Here is an 18,730-nt window from a genome sequence, read left to right on the forward strand (position 1 = left end):
GTTGTAGGTTGTGCGGCTGTGTGGTGGGCAGCTGTAAAACCCACTGGGTGCATTGTATTTCTATGCTGCCACAAAATATGCTACACTCCTTTACCCCGCACACAAGTCAAATAACCCCACAACAGGCGTCGAGTGCGGAAGCCCTCATCTGGCAATGAATTGCCGTGTGTATTCAGCATTATTTGCTCACCAAAGTGGTCAATTCAGAATATTAAATTAATCTTTGGTCTGCGGGTGAAAAAACCCAGGTTGTGGTGCACACACTTGTGAATGTACAAAGTATCGGTTGTACTTGCCCTCGCATAGTCCACTATAAGAGTACAGCAGCCCGAATAGATGTCTGCTCCATTCAGAGATGAGTTCGCTCTCTCGGCGCTCTCAACCGAAACAAACGTGGCCAAAAATTAAGGAAAACACGACCATTTCATTTTAAAAACAATACATTTAGCATCTCCAAAATAACACGTAAAATTACGTGAATGGCGGACATGTCGTTACGGTTATGCATCTCGTTGAAAGGATATTCCACAAAGGCCTGCAGGCCATTCTTCCTGAAGATCACAATGCGTTGCAGAGGCCCAAATGGTTTGCAAATGTTGTAAAGCACATCCTGCAGGACCACATGGAGCACACAAACGCAGCGAGGTGATTTTGCACGCATTACCAAGTAAATTTGAAAAGCTTTTTTTCCAGTGAATTTTTAAGATCGAGCCATACAGGACATCAACGCTTTCCAAAATCAACATTAGGTCTATATATATTTTTTTTATTCAATGCCATTGGTAGACTTCAAAGCACAAACAAAAAACACGACTTCAATTGCCTCAAATGAACCAAAGGATCGATGTAATTTCCTTAGCAAAGCCATTCACTGTAATCCAAAACGGACATAATTTCACTCGTAAAAATGAAACACACGTGTGTGTGCGCGCGTGTGCGCATGGCACACCCGACAAATTATTCACGAGTGAATGTCCAGCTGCTGTGAGCGTAACAATGCCCACCGTGGTGATGGGGTAGATGGGGTTGAGGATGGTGAAGAGCAGGACGTGGTTGCTGTTGCCGTTATCCCCCGGGACGCCAGGGCGCCAAAGCTTCTGGCTGGTAGAGAAGTTAAAATAGGCCGGCTGCCCGCACACGTAGACGGAGCCCGTGGACGAGTAGTCGACGCAGCTGCGGGAGCTCTCCGGGTCTTCAAACTCCACCAGCGCCTGCCGCGTCTTGGGCATCATCACCACGTAGCTGCACGGAGGGAGCGATTCAAACGAGTGCCGTTATTCAAAGATGTGGCCGACTTTAAAATGCGTGCCTGTTGTTGATGTTAAACACGAGGTTGGTCTGCTCCAAGTCACCTCATTTGATCTCAAGAAATGTTTCAATGCATGCAACGGAGTGGAGACTGGTTGGATGCAGGTTAGATGCCACGTCCCATTTCAGTTTGGCAGTGTAGTGCGTTGGAATTGAATGTACTGTAACAATATAATTAGATTTAGAATACATCTTGAGGGTAATGTAGTCTTCTTCTGTCGATGTATCACCTGATAAAGGAAGCCTCTTCAAACGTACATAAACAAGGTATGTGTGCACCATTTCAATACAAGATATTAATTTTTAACACGGTTACTAATCACATTTGAACGTGTGCCGCTTTTGTCAGACGGCACAACAAAAGCAGCAGCGGCACTTTAATTCGGAGGGAATTCGTGACTTGGAAAAATTGAAAAACAAACGGTTTTTTGTTTCGATTTAAAGCTTTCGTGACTGCAAGGATTAATCTTCTTTGGTTCTTTCGGTAAAGTCACCAACACGTAGAATGAGAATAAAATAATACAATAAAATAACACAATTCTCACGACGTTTCGGCCACAACACAAGTGGCCTTCATCAGGTGAAGGGACGAGACTGTCCCATTTCAGTTTGGCAGTCTCGTCCCTTCACCTGATGAAGGCCGCTTGTGTTGTAGCCCGAAACGTCGTGAGAATTTTATCGTGTTATTTTAAGTTTTATTAATTTATTATTTTATTCTCATTCTACGCGGTGGTGACTTTACCGAAAGAACCCCAAAGAAGATGAAGCAGTTTTTGTTTGGTCACTTCAGGCTGTAAAGGCCCCGAGTAAGCCACGCACGGCGTCGCCGATCACGCCGTGACGTGGGCAACACCGCGCCCTCTCGTCCACCGCCACACGCGGCCACGGCTTTTTATTTACGGAAGTGGTTCTTGAGCTTTAACCTGCAGCCTTGCCACCCCCCCTTTGGTTCTCAATATTTTTTTTAAAACGTACAATGTTTATTAATTTAGAGGTTTGATGGAACAAAGTAGCGGTGCTTACGTGCCCGTGCTCAATGTGTTTCGATGATTTACCTTGTTAAAAATAATCTGGCATGTCTTGCGCCCCCAGAAAGGGCATCTCCCACCCCGTGCTTAAGAACCATCGAGTATTTTCGTGTTATGCAATTTCTTGAGTTGTCGAAGCGAAAATCGGTAATATTCGAATTTCCAAGGTCCAAGTTCACTCCACGTCCGCAAACACCACCACCACAACAATAATAACAATAACAACAATAATAACAACAATAATAATAACAATAATAACACCAATAATAATAACAACTATAATAACAATAATCTTTGTTTTTTTCGGTAAAGTCACGTATAAATAAGAAATAATAAAATAACATAATAGCGTACGACGTTTCGGTTGCAACACAAGCAGCCATCATCAGGTACAGAAGAGCTAAATTTACGAGAGAGGGGAGACACATAACCTCAGATGTATATACAGACACCCAAGTAGGGGGGAACTAACACCGACACAATAGGGGACACAGAGAGAGAAGCATACCAAACAAACAAGAGTTTAGCAGAATTTGGAAACCAAATAAAGCAACACAGACGGTCGGTCAAAACACAATTAACGCAAAGCCTGGTTGATTACGTTATTTCAAAGATTGCTAAATTGCAAGTTAAGTATGAAATTTAAGATACAGATGGCACACACACACATAGACATTCAAGTAGAGCGGACCAGCACAGGTACAAGCACACAGTGAAGTCGCCTTAAATAGGCAGAGAAGGCAAGGCTGAGAGACAATGGGACATATTAGCATGAGAAGGCAAGGCTGAGAGACAATGGGACATTTTAGCATGAGGTATGCATAGAGCAAAGTGGAGCACGGCAGCAAACATTCGGAAGCACCAAGACCGACACACAGGCAGAGACAGCACAGAGAAACAAATCCAAGCACAGACACAAAGGCAGATACACAAGCAGAGACAACACACAGACAACACAAGACAACACAAAGACAGACACAAAGATACAGACCTTATACCTCCCCGTAGAGGCGGTTTAAACTTGGTTCAAAGCTTTCGTGACTGCAGGAATTAATCTTTGGTGTTTTCGGTAAACAACAATAATAATAATACAGCTTCCTTCCCCATGCGGGCAACGGTCACCACCGACTGGTCACCTGACTAGGCCAAAGTGCCGCACGGCCTCCACGAGGTCCGACTCGAGGGCTGTGTCCAAGAGTCCCCGCACGTGAACCACAGCCGACGGTGGGGGCTTGTGTGGGTCCTCAAACGTGTCCTGTGCACGTCGGCAAGGAAGCAAACTCAACACGACTATTGTGCAAAGCTGTTGTTTCCTCCTATACCGAGAAGACAGTTTTCAGTTTCATTTATTTGGTATAGCCCTGTGAGCCATTCGGCTCTTGAATCGGGTGCAACCGCAACAAACAAAAACATGAACAAGAAAAACATCTTACAGTGATTATTTGACTGTGCAAACAGAAAATCCAGGAAAAAACAGCAAAATAATCCTTGAAATAGCACCGTACACCAACGCTGTGTGCAAAAATCCCAGTGGGATCCAAGTCTAACAACAACAACCACAAGACAACTTAGATTAAGGCCATCAGTCTAACTCCATACTACAACAAAACAAACATGGCCAAACCATAAAACTTTTTCAAAATCACCAAAATAAAGCCACGGCTAACATCGCCGGCAAGTGATATCGGAGCAGATGCAGACACTTGCATTAAAGGGGTTTTTAAATCTGCATCCGTTTGGCAAAAAATGTCCATAGCTCAGTGCCATCATTTCAGTAATTGCTAAGAACGTTCGCGAGTTTAACTTTAAATCTAAACGGCCCTCGAGTTTCAAACTCTGGAACTCGCATCCCCCACCGCCAGGTGCGCTTTTGTAGACGCTGTAAAGTTTTATTATTCCGCAAAGTTTTTAATCACATTGGGGAGGGTCGAAGAGCTACCCCACGACGCCATCGCGTGGGACATTTAACACATCGGTATTTTAACTTAATTAGTATTTTAACTTTTGATTTAAAGCTTTCGTGACTGCAGGGATTAATATTCTTGGTTCTTCCGGTAAAGTCACCACGTAGAAGGGAAACAATAAAATAATAAAAATATAAAACAATACAATTCTCACGACGTTTTGACTGCAACACAAGAAGCAATCATCGTCAGGTGTGAAAACCACAGCAAGAAAATTTGAATAAAAGTGGCGTTTTTTTAACGTCAGCACCACGGAGAGCGATTTGAGAGTTTGTTCAGATGGACGAGTCCATCTATGTTCTGAAAAGAGGAGGGGGGAGACGAAAATAATGGATGCGGTCTGAAAGCCACCGTAAGCGTGAACAATTAAGACCCGAAATGGTTTATCAAATCCTTCCAATGATTGCTAAGCCAGAATCCATCTTCTCGGTTGAAATTGTCTCTGTGCTTGTATATGTGGATAGCCTCATGAACGAATCTCTCCTGGTAGGCAATGTTTTTATTCGTGGTCCGCCAGGAAGTGTCTAACTGTGTCGTTGGCCTGACTGGATGTGCTTCACGTAATGTTGTTTCAGGTTTGTTGAATTCTCGTCTCTCATCTTTTGCTGTATTTACCTCCGTGATTTGTTCTTGACACCTGATGAAGATCGCTTGCGTTGTGATCGAAACGTCGTGATTGTTTTCTGTTTTAATATAATTTTATTGTATTTCTACATACGTGACTTTACCGAAAAAAACAATGAGTAATGTTTTTATTGTTTCATATTTTTTTATTATTTTAGTTCAGTGCAAAGAGAATACACACCCTTAGAAGAGAAAACGCCGTATAAAAAAATTACACTGGAAATAGCCCAAAGTGTTAACGAACACGAAATCCACGTTTACCAAAACGCGTTTTACTGAACGTAAGCAGAGCCTAGCGATGCTGTGGTCCGCGTGGTCCATCCCCAACACCAACAACGAGAAGCTCTTCGCAACGGCACTGGAATCTGCGAGTTACAAAGCTAAACAATCACGTTAAATAATATAAACACGGCTGGTGGTGGTGGTGGCACGTCGCCTGAGTGAAGCCTCTGGCCCAGGCCTCACAACGAGGCTCTGGGCGAGGAGTAAAATAAACATCTTCTCGTTATAAAAACACCTCGTCAAGTCGCTCGTCACTGACGCTCACCATCGCGCCCGCCTGGACGCGGTCGTTGCCTTCGCCATTGACTCCCAGGCGCTTGGCCGCGTGCCGGGCGGCGGAGGCGGCGGTGGTCAACATCGTCGTGATGGCGTGGAGCGCCGGAGGGAATCGATTCGCGATCCTGTCGCTAAAATCGACGACTGCGCGGATCGCCGAGCGTCAGCGGCAGCAGCGGGCGGCGGCGGCGGGGCGATTCCAACGCGTGACATCGATTCTCGGATCGATGTGTCCTCTGGCGATGTTCGCGCGGCTTGGTGTGACCCCACAGCCACTCGTCACGTGACGCCTCTCTCGGCCGACTGGGGCCGGCGACGGAGATTTGAAGCAGTCGTGGGCCTCCCCCTAGGTCGGACTCGGACTACAATTAAATTTGATTATATTTTTATAATATTAAATAAATAATAATAAAAATGATACATAAAAGTACTCAAATTTGATTATTGTAAAATCATTATAAATAAATAAAAATAACTTAAAAATAATCTAATTTGATTACTTTTAAATAAGAATAAATTAAAAAAAACAAATTTGATTATTTTTAAAATAAGCATAAATAAATAAAAATGTATAAACTAAAATAATGAAATGTAATTATTATTAAATAATAAACAAATATACATTATATGTTAAAATAATCAAATTGGATTATTAAATAATAATGAATAAATATGAAAATAATTGCCCAATTTCGATCACTTTTACATAATAAATAAAGGCAGAAATATTTAATTAATAATTTCGCCTTTCTTTATAACCTAATTTTAATATTTTAAAGTAATAATAAATAAAACTTACAAATAATCACATTTGATTATTTCAAATAATAAATATATAACATTTCGTTTAAAATTTAACTAAGCAAATTTGATTATATTTAAATAAGAATAAATAAATAAAAATAATCAAATTTGATTATTATATGAATTAAAAAAAGAGGGATTACATTGTCATCCTCTCAGCCGACAAGGTCAACGCCACTGTCATCATGGATAAAATAGAATATAACAACAAAATTCAAGAATTACTCAATGATGGTAGCTATACAAAAATAAAAAGAGATCCCACCAACAGCCTCGTCATACAAACCAAAATCATTTCTGATTCAACCACATTAATTGATCAAACCAAACAGTTATCTTTGAAACCTTCTGCTGCCAGGCCACCAAGATTATACGGCTTACCAAAAATACATCAAGTAGATACACCCCTTTGTCCCTTCGTCTCTACTACAGTGAGGGAAAAAAGTATTTGATCCCCTGCTGATTTTGTATGTTTGCCCACTGACTCAACACCGCACCATAGACTCAACACTGCCCATAGACTCAACACTGCACCATAGACTCAACACTGCACCATAGACTCAACACTGCACCATAGACTCAACACTGCTACCCATAGACTCAACACTGCACCATAGACTCAACACTGCACCATAGACTCAACACTGTACCATAGACTCAGCACTGCACCATAGACTCAACACCGCACCATAGACTCAACACTGCACCATAGACTCAGCACTGCACCATAGACTCAACACCGCACCATAGACTCAACACTGCCCACTGACTCAACACTGCACCATAGACTCAACACCGCACCATAGACTCAACACTGCCCACTGACTCAACACTGCACCATAGACTCAACACCGCACCATAGACTCAACACTGCCCACTGACTCAAAACTGCACCATAGACTCAACACTGCACCATAGACTCAACACTGCACCATAGACTCAACACTGCACCATAGACTCAGCACTGTCCCATAGACTCAACACTACCCATAGGGGGATCCCTGCCTAGGGGGTGTGAGGGGTCAAGGAGATCCCTGCCTAGGGGGTGTGAGGGGTCAGGGGGATCCCTGCCTAGGGGTGTGAGGGGTCAAGGGGATCCCTGCCTAGGAGTGTGAGGGGTCAAGGGGATCCCTGCCTAGGGGTGTGAGGGGTCAAGGGGATCCCTGCCTAGGGGTGTGAGGGGTCAAGGGGATCCCTACCTAGGGGGTGTGAGGGGTCAAGGGGATCCCTGCCTAGGGGGTGTGAGGGGTTTTACCGGCACGAAGTTTTCGCCGAGGCTTCGCGGTCCGCCCCTCTAGGCCGCTGTAACTTTATTGACACCACGTGGTGGCTGTAACTTTATTGACACCACGTGGTGGCTGTAAACTTTACTGACACCACGTGGTGGCTGTAACTTTAGTGACACCACGCGGTTCCTGTAACTTTATTGACACCACGTGGTGTCTGTAACTTTATTGACACCACGTGTGTCACTATGTGTGTCGCTGTGTCACTGTTTGTGTACACTGTGTGTGTGTACACTGTGTGTCACTGTGTGTGTGTACACTGTGTGTGTACACTGTGTGTGTGTACACTGTGTGTGTGTACTGTGTGTCACTGTGTGTCACTCTGTGTACACTGTGTGTGTGTACTCTGTGTCACTGTGTGTGTGTCGCTGTGTCACTGTGTGTGGGGAGCGATAGTGTAGCGGTTAGCGCGCTGCGCTATGAACCTGGCGACCTGGGTTCGATTCCCGCTCACGGCCAACACCAGTGACGATTTTCTGAACCGGTCCCGGGCTTCCCCTAGGTCGACTCAGCCTAAAATGAGTACCTGGTGCGGTGTGTAAACATTGCCACTAGGGAGACAAAGGCGGTCGGGCGTGGTGCTGGGGACCCACCCCCTCGTGTACCGTTCAGGCCTTCATAGGTGCTCGCTAACAGCACTTGCTCCTATAGTCTAAGGCTATATGGGGGATCTTTGTATCTTTGTTTTTGTCACTGTGTGTCGCTGTGTCACTGTTTGTGTACACTGTGTGTGTGTACACTGTGTTTGTGTACACTGTGTGTATACACTGTGTGTGTGTACACTGTGTGTGTACACTGTGTATACACTGTGTGTGTACACTGTGTGTGTGTACACTGTGTGTGTACACTGTGTATACACTGTGTGTGTACACTGTGTGTGTGTGTACTGTGTGTACACTGTGTGTGTGTACACTGTGTGTGTGTGCACTGTGTGTGTACAGTGTATATACTGTGTGTGTGTACACTGTGTGTGTGTACACTGTGTGTATACACTGTGTGTACACTGTGTATAAACTGTGTGTGTACACTGTTTGTGTCCACATTGAACCGAACCCCCTGCAAGGCCATCCACTTAACGACGAGAGAAAATTCACACGAAATGTCCTTTTCAATGAAGTCTTCCACATGTAAATTGATACAAGCTTTTAATGAAGAAATAAAATCATCTAATTCAAAACACAACACAATTCAAAGATGTTTCATTTTAAAACTTCAAAACGGAGCATGGGGTATTTGCGTGAATGCGTCCTTCGTGTGCAAATGTTGTGACTTTCCTGGCCTGAAGGCCGTCAATGTGTTGGACCCTTATTGGTGCACAATGTCTCAACAACCGCAGTGGGGTTTGCTTCAAGTGATAGGTACGAACATCCAGACGTCAATCAGCAAGGAGCACTTCTAGTCCCAGTTAGACAAAATCCACGTCAACACGTAAGACAAAACTACAATTCGTGTTGTAGAGAATGTACCTCCTCCTATACGTGTAACTTTCAAGTGGTATGCCTTGTAACTGATGAATGATCCGAGCGTGCTACCTATTTCAAAGACAATGAGTTGCTCCAGAGGCAGACGCTTCGTGAAACACAAAAGTACCCTTTGACCTGTATCACAAGAACAACGGGTCTCACCCGAGTTCTCTGTACAGGTTACTTCCAAAACACACACACACTTTGTCCTAACATCACTTATTCAATGTGTGACCCTCAGACAAAATGTTACATGTACGCGCACAATCAGACAAGTATTAATTCTAAATTATTGACGGGCATATTAACATTGAATTACTGCAGCGAAATTGACTGCATCACGTTACATCGTATTAACAAGAAGTTATTTTACAAATACGCACCGTCTGCTTAACAGTGTATGTACAACGTACTATTGTTGCGTCATTCAAAACGAGTAGGCCGTTGCATGCTGGCGTCTGGGTCAAAATGTAGCAAATTCTAAACATTACGCTACAAATAATAAATCACGGCGTTTTGATGGCAACACAAGCAATCGTCATCAGGTGGGACAAGCACAGCAGCAATAAGAAGAAACTGCTGGAGTAGGCGCCTACTACTTCAGCAGTTCCTCTTGCTGTGGTTGTCCCACCTGATGACGATTGCTTGTGTTGTGATCTAAATGCCGTGATCTGTTTTGTTTCTACCCACGTGGTGACTTTACCGAAATAACTCAAGAGTGTGGATTCCTGCAGTTACGAAAGCTTCGAATCCAGATTGCCTACAAACTACACAACTGAGATGACGCATCAATCATTGCCCCCTACTGACAGGCTCTTGTCTACATGCAGGCTGGTGCAGGGCCACGACCTTGTGCCACACAGGGGCAGCTGCTACTTGGGGATGCTCTTCGAGTGTTTCAGACAAGGTACGACACGAAACTTTGAGTTGCTGAGGCGGTTAAGCAAGCACCGTGTAAATGCAATTGTTATAACATAGTGAATGCTTGGGAGCTTATTGTCTCTCGCTCCTGGTTACAGATCTACCCAACCCATGGGCCCACAAAGTGTTCAACTTCACGTTCTTGTCATTAAAGGCCTGTGACAAAGGTGCATCTATTGGAGCGACATCGTCTCTGGCTTACACATCTACCGGGTCTCCACTTGACTTTGTATTGTCTCGGAGGAAGTCCACCCACACCTCCACTTCCACAAACTGCTGGGAGTTGCCTCGCTCTGCCTCACAGTCAGAATTCTCCTCCTGCTTCACGATGTGAAGGTCCCATTTTGGAGTTGAATCTTCACCTTCACATTTTACCTTCACGTCTTCGCTCTTCACCATCACTTCTTCTCTCTTCACCATCACCTCTTCATATTTCACTTCGATACCTTTAATCGTGTCCAAGCTGGGATTTTCTTCCGGTTCTTGTTTCATGAGGGATGGGCTCATGATGGCACTTTGACTTTCACAAGCTGATTTCAGACTCCACTCCTTGTGAATCTTCTGATGCTTCTGTGTTTTCTGGTGTACTTGAAGATGTTGTTGCTGTGAAAAAGTTATCCCGCACGGAGTGCACTTGAAGGGTTTCTCTCCCGTGTGTGTTCTTTGGTGTACTTGAAGATTTGATGAATCTGCAAACGCCTTCCCACACACAGTGCACTTGAAGGGTTTCTCTCCCGTGTGTGTTCTCTGGTGTTTTTTAACAATAGATGACTGTGCAAACGCCCTCTCACACACACTGCACTTGAAGGGTTTCTCTCCCGTGTGTGTTCTCTGGTGTGTTTTAACAACAGATGAACATGCAAACGCCTTCCCACACACAGTACATTTGAAGGGTTTCTCTCCTGTGTGAGTTCTCTCGTGCCGTGTCAAATTTCCAGTCCGATCCGTGCTGTATGCACACCGGTCGCATTGGAGCCTTGTAGTACCGAGCTGCTGTGCTGACTGCCTTTGCTCCATCAGACCAGCGTCAGCTGCAGACAGAAAAAAATAATATCCACACCATCTACACGACAGTATCGAGGCACAGAGGAATGCATATATAGTCACATGTGACTTACATGTCTATACTTATTCATATATTCAGGATGTAGTAAAAACGTTTCCCAAATTCATCACAGGGCTGTTATGGCACACAATGAGAGGGCAAATGGTCATAAACATGCCTGGAAGTCCTCGTATCTTCAAAATTAATGTTCACCCAAAACTCCGAGCACACAATTTCGGCTGTCTGTCTACAAAAGGAATATTTATGAGAGCCAAATTCAGCTGACATAGCAAAGGGTGTTGAAAACAATACTATTTGCAGAGGTGTGAATCCAGGCTCAGATGTCCTTGAATGCTGGGGATGAACAGTTCTGACTTCAGCTGAATGTGTGTGCTGTGTTCACCTCCTGTTTCCATTCTTATAAAGAGTTCCAGAGGAAAACAAAAATAAACTACTGTTACGCTATAACCTCCGTGTTCAACAGAGTTAATAGACGTTACTGCAAACACAAACTGTACACTGTCACTGGGTAAACAGGCGGTGGCGTGTCTAGAATCACGCCTGGCCACCTTCATTTGCTCGGTATTAATGCTTCCTCACTACACCAAGTAATTAATTGAGGATCAACGAACACAACCGAGGCTAACTGGAGTTTGCGTGTCTCTCTCCGTGGTGAGATGTTAACTACCTCACCTGGTATACAGGAAGTTGTGGGTTCGATTCCGACCCTGACGCCTGCTGTATATTTGGATTTTGCGCGTCACTCCGTTTAGTGTCTTTGACCGATAGACATTGACACACGTATTCTTGTTGATTTCGGTAAAGTTACGTAGATAGAAAATAACAATAACTGATAATACAATTACATTAAATAAACACCACTTGTGTTGCGATCAAAACGACGTGAGTTGTTTTGCTTTATTTGGAATTATTCATTTATTTTATTGTTATTTTTATCTTATTTTCTATCTACGTGACTTTACCAAAAGAACCATGAATATTAATTCCTACAGTCATCAAAGTTTTAAGTCAAAACATTCACACACGTTGACAAAGCCTCACCTTGTGTTGTTGTGGGCAGGTCGCTTCTGATAACAAGAGCGGTATAGCAGCTCAAGCGGGCTTGGCCTGCTAACAAAAGAAAATAAAAACTGCGTGAATATTTACAATAAAACAAAGTTACAAAGTGGCGAGCCGGGTGAAGACAAATTGAACTTAAGCGAGATAATTAAAGTGAATGCAATCAGGCAAGGGCAGGAGGCAAGGCCCCGCGTGGCTAGGCCCCGCGTTGTAAAGTTCCAACCTGGACATCGATTCCCATGCTCGCTGCTACTCAACTGACATCCCTACGAGAGAGAGCGAGGCTCTACCTTGGTAAACAACAACAACAACCACCACGACCACAACGACCACCACCACCACGATGAGAATTTCTCACCTCGGATTTCAGTGCAAGCGCACACACGGCAGCTTCCTGTTACCTAGCGACAGCAGGAAGTAGTATGACGTCACTTCTCTCCCACGAGCGGCTCTGTAACTGAATAAATTATGTTAATGAGGCCGGCCCATATGTCGAGGGATGGGGGCGTGGGCGCTGAACCCGTCGCAATAAACTCGCGACGGCTTTAACGGATGTCTTAATTAAAAGAAGACATGATGGTTCAATGAGCCACTCTGTCTACAGGAAAGCTACCCATACAGATGCTTACTTGAAACCGGATTCCCACCACCATCCATCCCAGAAGAACTCCCTCATCAAGACTCTATACCATAGAGCCCAATGCATTTCCGACCAGGAACACATTACCAGTGAACTCAAGCACGTACACCAGGCTCTCAGGGCTAATGGCTACTCCGACTACACAATCCGCAAAGCCATCACTCCAGTCATGAAGAAGGATCCTCTTGTGGAGCCACTCAAAACCATCACCTTACCCTACATTGCAGGGGTCACTAAAAAGATCTCCAAAATCCTGAACAAACACAAGATCCAGGTCCGATTCAACACAGTACATAAAATCCGTGATTTAGTTCCATCTGTAAAAGATGCTGTTCCAGACATACAGTACCCGGGCGTTTACAAACTAAAGTGCCTCTGTGGTAGTAGCTACATTGGAGAAACCAAAAGACATATCTCGGACCGCATCCGCGAACACAAAGCAGACTTGAAACACGGTAGGACGAACTTCTCTGCCGTGGCAGATCACTGTTATAATTCAGTGGGCTCACATGACATTGACTTCTCCAAGACGGAGGTTCCTTGCAAACCAACCGGCTACCATGAGAGATTCGTTCATGAGGCCATTCACATATACAAGCACAGAGACAATTTCAACCGAGAAGATGGATTCAGGCTTAGTAACCACTGGAAAGATGTTTTAAATCATTTCTGTTCTTAATTAATTGTATTTTTACGATGACCTTCAGACCGCAGCTCTTTCGCCAGCATTGCCTCTTAATACCTCTCACACCACGGTTAATGGTATAGTTTTACAACATGGAGCATACTAGGGCCTCGCAGCTGTCTCTCTCCCCCTCCTCTGTTCCGACCATGGACGAACTCGTCCGTCTGAACGGGGCCCGTAGCTATCCGTGGTGCTGAAATTTGAGGGTAAGAATCCACCCATTTTTTCGCCATATAGCATTGTGATATATAACGACTTATTGTTGGTAGCTTAGCTGATTGGAGAATATAGAGTTTATTGATAACATGAAGGTATAAATTTTGATTTAAAGCTTTCGTGACTGCAGTAATTCATATTCTTAGTTTTTTCGGTAAAGTCATGTTGAAGAGAAACAACAAAATAACAAAATATATATAAAACAATAAAAAATTCTCACGACGTTTCGACCATAACTCAAACGGTCATCATCAGGTGTGTCGGTTTGCATACATTTATTTTGAAAACGGCATATTTATTTATTTATTTATATAAAAAAATAACGTTTGCGTCACGCGCAACGATTGGCAGTTTGCCAGGACTAGTCCATCTATTTTTTGAAAAGAGGAGGGGTGAGACGAAATTTGTTTTTATGTATGCTGTCTGAAAGCCACTGTAAGCGTGAACAATCAATCAAGAACTGAAATGATTTATCAAATCTTTCCAATGATTGCTAAGATAGAATCCATCTTCTCGGTTGAAATTGTCTCTGTGCTTGTATATGTGGATAGCCTCATGAACGAATCTCTCATGGAAGCCAGATGGCTTACAAAGAACCTCCGTCTTGGAAAAGTCAATGGCATGTGAGCCTACTGAATTAGAACAATGATCTGCTACGGCCGAGGTGTTGGTCCTACCGTGTTTAAGGTCTGCTTTATGTTCACGAATGCGGTCCGAGATATGGCGTTTGGTTTCTCCAATGTAACTACTACCACAGAGGCAACTTAGTTTGTAGACACCAGGGTATTGTATGTCCGGAATCACATCTTTTACAGACGGAACCAGATCACGGATTTTATGTAATGTGTTGAAACGGACCTGGATCTTGTGTTTATTCAAGATTTTGGAGATCTTTTTTGTGATCCCAGCAATGTAGGGTAAAGTGATGGTTTTGAAAGGCTCCTCAAGAGGGTTTTTCTTCATGGTTTGAGTGATAGCTTTGCGGATTGTATAGTCGGAGTAACCATTAGCCCTAAGAGCTTGGTGTACGTGCTTGAGTTCACTGCTTATGTGTTCCTGGTCGGATATGCATTGGGCTCTATGATACAGAGTCTTGATGAGAGAATTCTTCTGTGATGGATGGTGGTGGGAATCCGGTTTCAGATAAGCATCCGTATGGGTAGCTTTCCTGTAGACAGAGTGGCTCATTGAACCATCAGGTCTCTTTTTAATTAGGACATCCAAAAAAGGTATCTTGCCATCTATTTCGACTTCCATGGTAAATCTGATGGCTGGGTGTATGGAATTGATGTGGTCGAAGAATTGGTCTAGAGCAGGCCGGCCATGTGGCCAGATGACAAAAGTGTCATCCACGTACCTCTTCCATAAGGTTGGGCGCAGAGTGGCAGTCTGGATGGCGTCAGTCTCAAATTTCTCCATGAAAATGTTAGCTATAACTGGAGAAAGGGGGGAGCCCATTGGGGTGCCCTCAGTTTGTTTGTAGAAAGTTCCATTCCAAGTGAAGTATGTATTGGTTAAACAGTGTCTCACCAGGGGGGGTACCTCAGTGTTTAGTCCTTGATGAACCAAGTCTTCAATGATTGCAATGGTGTCAGGTACAGGAACCTTGGTGAATAAGGAAACTACATCAAAACTGACAAGCAGGTCGTCTGGGGACAGGGAAATACCCTTGATTGTTGATACCAGGTGAGTAGAATTTTGTACCGCAGAGGTAGTTTTTCCAGTGAAAGGACGCAGGATTTCAGACAAAAAACGAGCTAGTTTGTAGGTGGGGGAGCTGATAGTAGAGACTATGGGACGAAGAGGTGTATCAACTTTATGTATTTTTGGTAAGCCGTATAATCTTGGTGGCCTGGCAGCAGAAGGTTTCAACGAAAACTGTTTAGATTGATCAATTAATGCGGTTGAATCAGAAATTATTTTGTTGGTTTGTGTGACGAGGCTGTTGGTGGGATCTCTTTTTATTTTTGTATAACTACCATCGTCGAGTAATTCTTTAATTTTGTTGTTGTATTCTATTTTATCCATGATAACAGTAGCGTTGCCTTTGTCAGCTGAGAGAACTACAATATCATTCCTCTTTTTTAATTTATATGATTCAAAACGCTCATCTTTGCTGAGGTTGCTAGCTGGCATCTTAGCGTTTTTGAGGGTTGCAGCGATTTCAGATCTTGCTACGTCTGCAGCGATGTGACCCAGGCCCCTGAGAGCAACGTCTACTTGGGCAATTATATCATTAACTGGTATGTGTTTAGGTGTGACTGCAAAGTTTAGACCTTTAGCTAAAACGGATTTCAGACCATCGGAAATAGAACTGTTACTGCGATTAATTACGACTTTATTAACGTCTAACTTTTTGGTGTATGGGTCCGGTCTTTTGTTGAAGAGGAGGTTAAATTTGGAAATCAGGTTTTCCTTACATTTGGTCGACATAGTAGCAGCTGAAGAGGCAGTCATATTGTCTACATGTTCCCAATCCGATGTGGACATTATTGCCGTCAATGATAAGTGTGATTTGTAGAGTGTCTTGTCTAACTGATCTAGTTCTGTGCGTATAAGTCTCTTTTCAAAAATAGATGGACTAGTCCTGGCAAACTGCCAATCGTTGCGCGTGACGCAAACGTTATTTTTTTATATAAATAAATAAATAAATATGCCGTTTTCAAAATAAATTTATGCAAACCGACACACCAGATGATGACCGTTTGAGTTATGGTCGAAACGTCGTGAGAATTTTTTATTGTTTTATATATATTTTGTTATTTTGTTGTTTCTCTTCAACGTGACTTTACCGAAAAAACTAAGAATATGAATTACTGCAGTCACGAAAGCTTTAAATCAAAATTTAATCGCCTCTACGGGGAGGGTTTTCACATAACTTTAAGATCGTTCAACAAACTCCGGGATAAGAAAGCTCAGCTGATCGAGTCTCTCACCTTCCTGAAGAGATGCCGCGACTCTGGGGTAATACCAATCGCATTTACACTCACCTCTGCTACTGTAACTTCTTCTAATGCGAAACGAATTCTTTTCAAAACTAGCTTAGCTCTTATCTCAGAAAAAATCAGACTTATACGCACAGAACTAGATCAGTTAGACAAGACACTCTACAAATCACACTTATCATTGACGGCAATAATGTCCACATCGGATTGGGAACATGTAGACAATATGACTGCCTCTTCAGCTGCTACTATGTCGACCAAATGTAAGGAAAACCTGATTTCCAAATTTAACCTCCTCTTCAACAAAAGACCGGACCCATACACCAAAAAGTTAGACGTTAATAAAGTCGTAATTAATCGCAGTAACAGTTCTATTTCCGATGGTCTGAAATCCGTTTTAGCTAAAGGTCTAAACTTTGCAGTCACACCTAAACACATACCAGTTAATGATATAATTGCCCAAGTAGACGTTGCTCTCAGGGGCCTGGGTCACATCGCTGCAGACGTAGCAAGATCTGAAATCGCTGCAACCCTCAAAAACGCTAAGATGCCAGCTAGCAACCTCAGCAAAGATGAGCGTTTTGAATCATATAAATTAAAAAAGAGGAATGATATTGTAGTTCTCTCAGCTGACAAAGGCAACGCTACTGTTATCATGGATAAAATAGAATACAACAACAAAATTAAAGAATTACTCGACGATGGTAGTTATACAAAAATAAAAAGAGATCCCACCAACAGCCTCGTCACACAAACCAACAAAATAATTTCTGATTCAACCGCATTAATTGATCAATCTAAACAGTTTTCGTTGAAACCTTCTGCTGCCAGGCCACCAAGATTATACGGCTTACCAAAAATACATAAAGTTGATACACCTCTTCGTCCCATAGTCTCTACTATCAGCTCCCCCACCTACAAACTAGCTCGTTTTTTGTCTGAAATCCTGCGTCCTTTCACTGGAAAAACTACCTCTGCGGTACAAAATTCTACTCACCTGGTATCAACAATCAAGGGTATTTCCCTGTCCCCAGACGACCTGCTTGTCAGTTTTGATGTAGTTTCCTTATTCACCAAGGTTCCTGTACCTGACACCATTGCAATCATTGAAGACTTGGTTCATCAAGGACTAAACACTGAGGTACCCCCCCTGGTGAGACACTGTTTAACCAATACATACTTCACTTGGAATGGAACTTTCTACAAACAAACTGAGGGCACCCCAATGGGCTCCCCCCTTTCTCCAGTTATAGCTAACATTTTCATGGAGAAATTTGAGACTGACGCCATCCAGACTGCCACTCTGCGCCCAACCTTATGGAAGAGGTACGTGGATGACACTTTTGTCATCTGGCCACATGGCCGGCCTGCTCTAGACCAATTCTTCGACCACATCAATTCCATACACCCAGCCATCAGATTTACCATGGAAGTCGAAATAGATGGCAAGATACCTTTTTTGGATGTCCTAATTAAAAAGAGACCTGATGGTTCAATGAGCCACTCTGTCTACAGGAAAGCTACCCATACGGATGCTTATCTGAAACCGGATTCCCACCACCATCCATCACAGAAGAATTCTCTCATCAAGACTCTGTATCATAGAGCCCAATGCATATCCGACCAGGAACACATAAGCAGTGAACTCAAGCACGTACACCAAGCTCTTAGGGCTAATGGTTACTCCGACTATACAATCCGCAAAGCTATCACTCAAACCATGAAGAAAAACCCTCTTGAGGAGCCTTTCAAAACCATCACTTTACCCTACATTGCTGGGATCACAAAAAAGATCTCCAAAATCTTGAATAAACACAAGATCCAGGTCCGTTTCAACACATTACATAAAATCCGTGATCTGGTTCCGTCTGTAAAAGATGTGATTCCGGACATACAATACCCTGGTGTCTACAAACTAAGTTGCCTCTGTGGTAGTAGTTACATTGGAGAAACCAAACGCCATATCTCGGACCGCATTCGTGAACATAAAGCAGACCTTAAACACGGTAGGACCAACACCTCGGCCGTAGCAGATCATTGTTCTAATTCAGTAGGCTCACATGCCATTGACTTTTCCAAGACGGAGGTTCTTTGTAAGCCATCTGGCTTCCATGAGAGATTCGTTCATGAGGCTATCCACATATACAAGCACAGAGACAATTT

At 43.4% G+C, this 18,730-nt stretch overlaps 1 protein-coding gene across 7 annotated transcripts in view; it reads right to left on the reverse strand.

Moving 5' to 3' along the window:
* The window catches only part of LOC142917442 (heterogeneous nuclear ribonucleoprotein L-like), a 29,197-nt gene extending 21,558 nt beyond the window's left edge, over positions 1–7,639 (reverse strand). For 2 of the 7 annotated variants that reach the window (XM_076062113.1, XM_076062119.1), the window contains exons 1-6: positions 7,542–7,639; positions 5,442–5,844; positions 3,473–3,591; positions 1,005–1,242; positions 525–610; positions 297–393 (exon numbers count right to left, since the gene is read on the reverse strand). In XM_076062113.1, the coding sequence (XP_075918228.1) occupies positions 297–393; positions 525–610; positions 1,005–1,242; positions 3,473–3,591; positions 5,442–5,564 (663 nt within the window). In that variant the 5' untranslated portion in view covers positions 5,565–5,844; positions 7,542–7,639. Of the gene's footprint in view, positions 1–296; positions 394–524; positions 611–1,004; positions 1,243–3,472; positions 3,592–5,441; positions 5,845–7,541 lie in introns of those variants that run through there. The other 5 variants (XM_076062114.1, XM_076062116.1, XM_076062117.1 and 2 more) reach the window with 5 other exon arrangements.
* Positions 7,640–18,730: the final 11,091 nt, after the last annotated feature.

This window comes from Petromyzon marinus, unplaced genomic scaffold (genome assembly GCF_048934315.1).
Source record: "Petromyzon marinus isolate PM22_M1 ecotype Great Lakes invasive population unplaced genomic scaffold, UKy_Petmar_22M1.pri1.0 PM_G_Scaffold_50, whole genome shotgun sequence".
NCBI classification, from domain to species: Eukaryota; Metazoa; Chordata; class Hyperoartia; order Petromyzontiformes; family Petromyzontidae; genus Petromyzon; species Petromyzon marinus.